Below are 9,804 nucleotides of genomic sequence, written 5' to 3'. Positions count from 1 at the left end.
TCATCGCACACTCCCTGTACTTTCGGGATTAGTGTTGAAACTAAATAAGTGTTATTTGGTGTTTGCGTTGAGCATGAATATGATCTGATCATGTTTATTGCAATACGGTTATTCATTTAAGTTAGAGAACAATTGTTGTTCTGTTTACATGAATAAAACCTTTATGGTCATACACACCAACGAAAATGGTTTGTTGGATCTCGATCGTAGTGATACACATATTCATAATATTGAAGCCAAAAGATGCAAAGTTAATAATGATAGTGCAACTTATTTGTAGTACTGCCGTTTAGGTCATATTGGTGTAAAGCGCATGAAGAAACTCCATACTGATGGGATTTTGGAATCACTTGATTATGAATCACTTGATGCTTGCGAACCGTGCCTCATGGGCAAGATGACTAAAACGCCGTTCTCCGGAACTATGGAGAGAGCAACAGATTTGTTGGAAATCATACATACAGATGTATGTGGTCCGATGAATATTGAGGCTCGTAGCAGGTATCATTATTTTCTGACCTTCACAGATGATTTGAGCAGATATGGGTATATCTACTTGATGAAACACAAAGTCTGAAACATTTGAAAAGTTCAAAGAATTTCAGAGTGAAGTGGAGAATCATCGTAACAAGAAAATAAAAGTTTCTACGATATGATCGCAGAGGTAAAATATTTGAGTTACGAGTTTGGCCTTCAGTTAAAACAATGTGAAATAGTTTCACTACTCACGCCACCTGGAACACCACAGTATAATGGTGTGTCCGAACGTCATAAACGTACTTTATTGGATATAGTGCAATCTATGATGTCTCTTACCAATTTATCACTATCGTTTTGGGGTTATGCATTAGAGACAGCTACATTCACGTTAAATAGGGCACCATCAAAATCCGATGAGACGACACCTTATGAACTGTGGTTTGGCAAGAAACCAAAGTTGTCGTTTCTCAAAGTTTGGGGTTGCGATGCTTATGTGAAAAAGTTTCATCCTGATAAGTTCAAACCCAAATCGGAGAAATGTGTCTTCATAGGATACCCAAAGGTGACAGTTGGGTACACCTTCTATCACAGATCCGAAGGCAAGACATTCGTTGCTAAGAATGGATCCTTTCTAGAGAAGGAGTTTTCTCTTGAAAGAAGTGAGTGGGAGGAAAGTAGAACTTGATGAGGTAACCGTACCTGCTCCCTTATTGGAAAGTAGTTCATCACAGAAATCTGTTCCTGTGACTCCTACACCAATTAGTGAGGAAGTTAATGATGATGATCATGTAACTTCAGATCAATTTACTACCAAACCTCGTAGGTAAACCAGAGTAAGATCCGCACCAGAGTGGTACGGTAATCCTGTTCTGGAGGTTATGTTACTAGACCATGATGAACCTACGAACTATGAAGAAGCGATGGTGAGCCCAGATTCCGCAAAATGGCTTGAGGCCATGAAATCTGAGATGAGATCCATGTATGAGAACAAAGTGTGGACTTTGATTGACTTGCCCAATGATCGGCGAGCCATTGAGATTAAATGGATCTTCAAGAGGAAGACAGACAGTGATAGTAGTGTTACTATCTACAAAGCTAGAATTGTCGCAAAAAGGTTTTTCGACAAGTTCAAGGTGTTGACTACGATGAGAGTTTCTCACTCGTATCTATGCTTAAATCTGTCTGAATCATGTTAGCAATTGCCGCATTTTATGAAATATGGCAAATGGATAAACAAAACTGCATTCCTTAATGGATTTATTAAAGAAGAGTTGTATATGATGCAACCAGAAGGTTTTGTCAATCCTAAAGATGCTAACAAAATATGCAAGCTCCAGCGATCCATCTATGGACTGGTGCAAGCATCTCGGAGTTGGAATATACGCTTTGATAAGTTGATCAAAGCATATAGTTGTATACAGACTTGCGGTGAAGCCTGTATTTACAAGAAAGTGAGTGGGAGCACTACAACATTTCTGATAAGTATATGTGAATGACATATTATTGATCGGAAATAATGTAGAATTATTCTGCAAAGCATAAAGGAGTTTTTCAAAGAAAGACCTCGGTGAAGCTGCTTACATATTGAGCATCAAGATCTATAGAGATAGATCAAGACGCTTGATAAGTTTTTTCAATGAGTACATACCTTAACAAGATTTTGAAGAGGTTCAAAATGGAACAGTCAAAGAAAGAGTTTCTTGCCTGTGTTACAAGGTGTAAAATTGAGTAAGACTCAAAACCCGACCACGGCAGAAGATAGAAAAAGAATGAAAGTCATTCCCTATGCCTCGGCCATCGGTTCTATAAAGTATGCCATGCTGTGTATCAGATCTATTGTATACCCTACACTGATTTTGGCAAGGGAGTACAATAGTGATCTAGGAGTAGATCACTGGACAGCGGTCAAAATTATCCTTACTGGAATAAGGATATGTTTCTCGATTATGGAAGTGACAAAAGGCTCGTCGTAAAAGGTTATGTCGATGCAAGTTTTGACACTAATCTAGATGACTCTAAGTCTCGGTCTAGATACATATTGAAAGTGGGAGCAATTAACTAGAGTAGCTCCATGCAGAGCATTGTAGACATAGAAATTTGCAAAATACTTACGGATCTGAATGTGACAGACCCGTTGACTAAAATTATCTCACAAGCAAAACATGATCACACCTTAGTACTCTTTGGGTGTTAATCACATATCGATGTGAACTAGATTACTGACTCTAGTAAACCCTTTGGGTGATGGTCACATGACGATGTGAACCATGGGTGTTAATCACATGGTGATGTGAACTATTCATGTTAAATCACATGGCGATGTGAACTAGATTATTGACTCTAGTGCAAGTGGGAGACTGAAGGAAATATGCCCTAGAGGCAATAATAAAGTTATTATTTATTTCCTTATATCATGATAAATGTTTATTATTCATGCTAGAATTGTATTAACCGGAAACATAATACATGTGTGAATACATAGACAAACAGAGTGTCACTAGTATGCCTCTACTTGACTAGCTCGTTAATCAAAGATGATTATGTTTCCTAGCCATAGACATGAGTTGTCATTTGATTAACGAGATCACCTCATTAGGAGAATGACGTGATTGACTTGACCCATTCTGTTAGCTTAGCACCCGATCGTTTAGTATGTTGCTATTGCTTTCTTCATGACTTATACATGTTCCTCTGACTATGAGATTATGCAACTCCCGTTTACCGGAGGAACACTTTGTGTGCTACCAAACGTCACAACGTAAATGGGTGATTATAAAGGTGCTCTACAGGTGTCTCCAAAGGTACTTGTTGGGTTGGCGTATTTCGAGATTAGGATTTGTCACTCCGATTGTCGGAGAGGTATCTCTGGTCCCACTCGGTAATGCACATCACTATAAGCCTTGCAATCATTGTGACTAATAAGTTAGTTGCGGGATGATGTGTTATAGAACGAGTAAAGAGACTTGCCGGTAACGAGATTGAACTAGGTATCGAGATACCGACGATCGAATCTCGGGCAAGTAACATTCTGATGACAAAGGGAACAACGTATGTTGTTATGCGGTCTGACCGATAAAGATCTTCGTAGAATATGTGGGAGCCAATATGGGCATCCAGGTCCCGCTATTGGTTATTGACCGGAGACGTGTCTCGGTCATGTCTACATAGTTCTCGAACCCATAGGGTCCGCACGCTTAAAGTTACGATGACAGTTTTATTATGAGTTTATGTATGTTGATGTACCGAAGGAGTTCGGAGTCCCGGATGAGATCGGGGACATGACGAGGAGTCTCGAAATGGTCGAGACATAAAGATCGATATATTGGACGACTATATTCGGACTTCGGAAAGGTTCCGAGTGATTCGGGTATTTTTCGGAGTACCGGAGAGTTACGGGAATACGTATTGGGCCTTATTGGGCCATACGGGAAAGAAGAAAAAGGGCCTCAAGGGTGGCCGCACCCCTCCCCTTGGTCTGGTCCGAATTGGACTAGGGAAGGGGGGCGCCCCCTTCCTTCCTTCTCTTTTTCCCTTCCTCTTTTCCTATTCCATATGGGAGGTGGAATCCTACTAGGACTAGGGAGTCCTAGTAGGACTCCACACTTGGTGCGCCCCCTCCTAGGGCCGGCCTCCTCCTCCCTTGCTCCTTTATATACGGGGGCAGGGGGGCACCTCAGAGACACAACAATTGATCTATTGATCTCTTAGCCGTGTGCGGTGCCCCCCTCCACCAAATTACACCTCGATAATATCGTTGCGGAGCTTAGGCGAAGCCCTGCGTCGGTGGAACATCATCATCGTCACCACGCCGTCGTGCTGACGAAACTCTCCCTCAACACTCGGCTGGATCGGAGTTCGAGGGACGTCATCGAGCTGAACGTGTGTAGAACTCGGAGGTGCCGTGCGTTCGGTACTTGATCGGTCGGATCGTGAAGACGTACGACTACATCAACCGCGTTGTGATAATGCTTCCGCTGTCGGTCTACGAGGGTACGTGGACAACACTCTCCCCTCTCGTTGCTATGTATCACCATGATCTTGCGTGTGCGTAGGAATTTTTTTGAAATTAATACGTTCCCCAACAGCATCCTCTACTGTTTCAATTGGTGGTTATAAATATAATGTCTCTATTCATGCATTTAGAAAACTCACTTGGATCTATTTGTTGCGTGCTAAATTTGATGTTGAGCAAATTTTTCATTTGTTTTCGAGCCATGTTGAACGTCTTATTAATTGAAAAAAAAAGAGAAAAGTCCATATTACAACCCTAAATTCTCATCGAAGTCTAAGAAAGAACCCCTAACTTCAAAACCGTCTACTTTACAACCTCGTATTCTCAAAACCGGACAAATATCAACCCTTCTCTCTCCTGAACCCGGTTTTGATTGAGTTGATCCGATTTTGAACCTTTGACTATCCAGTCAGCCTCCCAATCAGCTGCCGGTGTATGCCGGCGTGTTGACTGTGAGCATGCGCGCTACAGCCTGCCATCATCCCACGTCCAGCTGCCGTCTCCGGAGTCCAGTGGCTACTCGCCAGTCGCTGCTCCAGGGCCTACGCCATCCTCAACTACTAGCTTCTCAAGGCACGGCACCTTGCCCAGTGGAGCAGCGGACATGGTGGAGCTGTCCTCCTACGTGAAAGAGCACGAACAGAGGTGTGGGTTTCTCCATCGGTCGCTGGCTCGGCCACGCACAAAGCATGCTGCAGCGAGCTACGGCAGCTGCGCGCATGCGCGGGCGCTCGCTAGAGTTGCACCGTGCTCGGCATGGTCGCGGGCAGTTCGCGCAGTAGCCGAGGAGGACGCGGGTGACGGCTAACAGTGGCCGCGGTCGGCGTCAGTCAGCGGCAGAGAACTCAACCGACTCACGGAGTGCAGGAGAAGGTGAGGCGGATCATTACCAGGATGTACACGTGCTCAGGAGAGGCGGGGAAGGTCGGGAGCAATATCACGGTTGCAGCCGGCGGCTGCCGAAGCGGGTGCTCGGGGAAGATGGCTCGGGGACGAACAGGTAGGGAGGAGCTCGCGTGGGGGTGGTGCGGCGGCGCCGCCGTTAGCCGGCGTCGGAGGTGGGTGGCGGCTGGTGGGGAGCGAGGAACGGGCTAGGTCTCGGGTGGAAAAAGGGGAGCAACGAGGCAGCGCTAGACAGAGGGGCTAGATTAAGTGACGTGGCAACTGATTGGGATGCTGACTCGGCAGTCAAAGCGCCAAAACCAGGTCAACTCAGTCAAAACCAGGTTCAGGAGAGGGAAGGGTTGATATTTGTCCGGTTTTGAGAGTTTGGGGTTGTAAAGTAGACAGTTTTGAAATTCGGGGTTGTTTCTTAGACTTTGATGACAATTCAGGGTTGTAATATGGACTTCTCTTAAAAAAATATCAATGCATTCATTCTGATTGGGGCGACGAATATCAAGGTTTGCATAAATATCTTCAAGCTCAAGGCACTGCACACCACCTTTCATGTCTCTACACCCATCAGCAGAACAACACGCAGCTGAACACAAACATCAATCGTCTACCAACACGAGTCATCGATAATGTGTCTCCCATGGAGTGTCTTTTTGGTGCCAAACCCTACACCATGTTGAAATCATTTGGTTGTGGGTGTTGGTCACATCTTCGCCCCTACAATTTTAGAAAACTTGCTTTCTGATCCAAAGAATGCATCTTTGTTGGTAATAGTTTGCGCCATAAGGGATATAAGTGTCCTGCTGCTAGTACTGGCCGCATATATTTCTCGCGACATGGTTTTTGATGAAGCAGTTTTTCCATTTGTTCGCAAGCTTGAAGCTACGCTTGCACCTGCCAATTCATCAGCACAATCGTACATCCATCTTTTACCCCCAACATCAAGTCCATCAATCCATGTTCCAGCCCCAAGCAGAAGTACTAACAGTTCTAATGATCGAATGGTCGATGAGCGGTCTGTTTCTTTTGATGCTCATGCTGATTCTGCGGTTGATTCAGAGTTGACGGCATCCTCACCTCTTGGCTCTGCAGCGTACGATTCCGACACTTCTGGGTCGTCTGCTGGCTCGGATTCTTCCAACCCTCGAGCGTACGTTCTTACGCCGCCACTGACACCGTAGCCCCGGCAGGTCCTGTCCTGAAGGAGATGTGTCGGCACACTCGGTCTTAGTTCGGCATTGTCAAGTCATACATCTGCATGACACTGTTACGTATGTGTACACATCATAATCTAATGGACGTGTTGCTTGCTCCCGCAGTAGTTGTTGGGTTTCCCTCAAGTGTAAGGGTTAAACAGAATGGTAGCAAGTATTTTTCTCAGTTAGAAAACCAAGGTTATCAATTTAGTAGGAGTCTTTTCAACTATCAAAGTCAATAGCACATGAGCACAAAACACACACACACTCGCCCCTAATATGTCAAGAGGGCTGTCAATCCCCTTGTCTTGCTAATTACATGATCAAACGCAAATGATCGAGATAGATAGTAGCAAAGTAATAAGGAAATAGTAGCAATTGTGTAGAAGAATTCAGTAATGGAGGTATAGACCCGGGGGCCATAGGTTCACTAGTGGTATCTCTCTCGAAAACAGGCGAATGACAATTATGACATGGTAAACAAATTACAGTTGGACAATCGACTAAATTGCAATATTTATGACTATGATCATTCATGGCATAATCTCATATAGGCATTACATCAGTGGTAAGTAGACCGTTAATCCAACTACATCTACTACTAATACTCCATCTCAAAACTTTTATCCAGCGTGCATTTCAAAGTATTAAGTCTGCAAGAAATAGAGTATCGTAATAAGCAAGATGACATAATATAGACAGGAAAAATTGTTAGTCGGGAGTTTGTCGGCATACGACATCGTAAGCCGAGGGCTCTTTCTTCGCCGTGTGCCTTGACGCAAATACTTGGCTTACCCTGCCGAGTGACCGATAAATTAAGAAGCGCACTGCAGCGTGGCTTCGATCAGGTCCGGGCACTATGTAATACAGACTTGGCTGTTGCTTGATGAATGACTTCTCCTTTTCCTCGCAAAAAGAAAAAAAGAAGAAGAAGAAATACAAGGCAACATATGTTTTTCCTGTAGTGTATGTCCTCACATACACAATGAAACTAACACGTACTCCCTTCGTTTGAAAATACTTGTCATCAAAATGGATTAAAAAAATGTATCTAGAACTAAAATACATCTAGATACATCCCTTTTTATCTATTTTGATAATACATCTTTTTTTATCGATGATACATCTCTTTTTATCCATTTTGATGATAATTATTTCCGGACGGAGGGAGTATTCACGTGAAAGGCCTCGGAAACTTACGAATTCGGGTTCCATATGCACAATCACATGTTATTTCCTCCACTCATGTGCCGCCACAAAAGTTCATACATACATCAACACCAAACTACCGTCCACACTCCACAAGACTCGAAAAGGAAAATAAAATACAAACGGCGAGGCGAACACTTGGAAAGTGTCGAGACTCGAAACCAACCGCAGGCGATCTACATGCGCGGGAAATTCACCGGCGCAGGAGACGCGAGGCCTCGGTGGTAGAGCAGCTCGGTCATGACCTTGTAGGCATGCTGCGTCAGGTGGACGCCGTCCCAGCTAAGGTGCTCTTCCGGCCTCGCGCACACCGCCGTCCCCGGCGCTCCGCAGATCCTGTCCATGTCGAAGTTGTACGCGCCGCCGCCCGCGCCGCAGCACGCCTTGGTCGCGGCCGCCGCGTCGAAGCCCATCTTGGACGCGCCCCTCAGCATCTGCACGTAGGCCGAGAAGTAGTCGGCGTAGGCGATGGTCGCGGACGGGTAGAGCTGGCGCAGCTCCCGGATGCCCTGCAGCAGCAGCACGTTGTGCATCTGTGCGAAGAGGTTGAGCCCGATGAGGCAGCCGTTGCCGTCGTACGCCACCCGGTCCGTCTCGTTCACGGCCTCGAGGTAGCTCGGCACGCAGCCGAGCGGGAAGTTGCCCGGGATCACCATCCGCGTGGCGCCCATGTCGAGCAGCTCCTTGGCCGCGCCTGTGATGGACTTGACGACCAGCGGGACGAGGGCCAGCGACTCCACCGCGCCGGTTATCATGCGCCCGATGTTGTTGAGGCCGCCGTTGGGCTGAGGGCTGTTCATGCCGAAGGCGTAGTTGTAGTCGTTCCCGCCGATCTCTCCGACCATGACCAGTGAGCTCGCCAGCTTCTCGCGCACCTCCCACGGGGTTTTGGCGGCGCTGGCCATGAAATCCTTGAAGCGTTGGAGCTGGACAGCGAGGGAGCTGTTGGTGTGGGTCATGTTGACCCCTATCCTGGCGAGGGCCGCCGTGTCGAGGGCGGTGGCGCCCGTGACGGCGAAGTTGACGCCGTGCGTGAAGTCGGCGCCCGTGTCGAGGTACGGGCTCAGCAACGGCAGCCCAAGATCCTGGGCGAGGAAGTCGATCATGAGGTAGCCGTCGGAGCATCGGCCGGTGGGGCCGCCGATGGCGGAGCCGTAGGGGAGCTTCCCGGTGTGCTCCATCAGCCCGACGGCGCCTTCCCGGATGAAGTTCCCGGTATCCGATATGGAGTCCCCGAAGTTGTATATGGCCGTGATGCCATCGACCGTCCTCGGCGGCGAGGAGGACGACGCTGGAGAAGGTGGGACGGGCCACCCGGGGCAGCCGACTAGGAGGAGTAGCACAACCAGGTAGCGGAGAAGAGCCGGCGAGGCCATCTGATCTGACTGTCACACAAAGTTGCAGCACGCTAGCTACTGCTAGGTGGTCGGTCGTGTATTGGTAGCGATGGATAGGCAGGTTTCGGTGTGGAAAAGATTGTGAGCGCCGCCCCCTATTTATGCCGTCTGGCTGTGGACAAAGTGACCACCGGTGCAGTTCAGAAACGGATTCGAAGATGGATCTAGGATACCCGTATCTCTCCTGCTTAAAAAGAGTCTAACGTTGTGTTATCCACCTTATCCTTCGTCCAGCATCCCCTTTCCTCTTGTCTTTTACTGACCTGCTAAATAAAGTTATGTTTTTTTGTGTGTGTTTTTTTGGCAAGACAATAAGTTCTTACCAAATAACTGACTATCAAATAAAATTCTAAAATTTATTTAGGTAGGTTAATCACAGGCATGAATTGATAAACAATTATTTAGATAATCACACTATTATGGAAGTAATCATGGGCTAACATAGTATAGACTATAGAAAAAGATAAACCCCGAACGTCCGATTTTTGGCATTTGGGGCCGAACGCCCTTCTGACCGTTGGATGATTTGCACGGATCTTGAAGCAAGCCTGGTTGCACGTCACTTTTTGAGAACGTTTGAAATAACGACCGAACCGAGCTAATGATTTCTGTG

At 46.4% G+C, this 9,804-nt stretch overlaps 1 protein-coding gene across 1 annotated transcript; it reads right to left on the bottom strand.

Moving 5' to 3' along the window:
- Positions 1-7,799: 7,799 nt before the first annotated feature.
- Positions 7,800-9,318, bottom strand: LOC123141497 (acetylajmalan esterase). The gene has a single exon (XM_044560622.1). The coding sequence runs from the start codon at positions 9,168-9,170 to the stop codon at positions 7,971-7,973; it is 1,200 nt and encodes a 399-aa protein (XP_044416557.1). The 5' UTR covers positions 9,171-9,318; the 3' UTR covers positions 7,800-7,970.
- Positions 9,319-9,804: the final 486 nt, after the last annotated feature.

This window comes from Triticum aestivum, chromosome 6D (genome assembly GCF_018294505.1).
Source record: "Triticum aestivum cultivar Chinese Spring chromosome 6D, IWGSC CS RefSeq v2.1, whole genome shotgun sequence".
Classification (NCBI taxonomy): domain Eukaryota; kingdom Viridiplantae; phylum Streptophyta; class Magnoliopsida; order Poales; family Poaceae; genus Triticum; species Triticum aestivum.
Note: the sequence above shows the minus strand (reverse complement) of the source record. Positions and strands in the feature narration are given on the sequence as shown.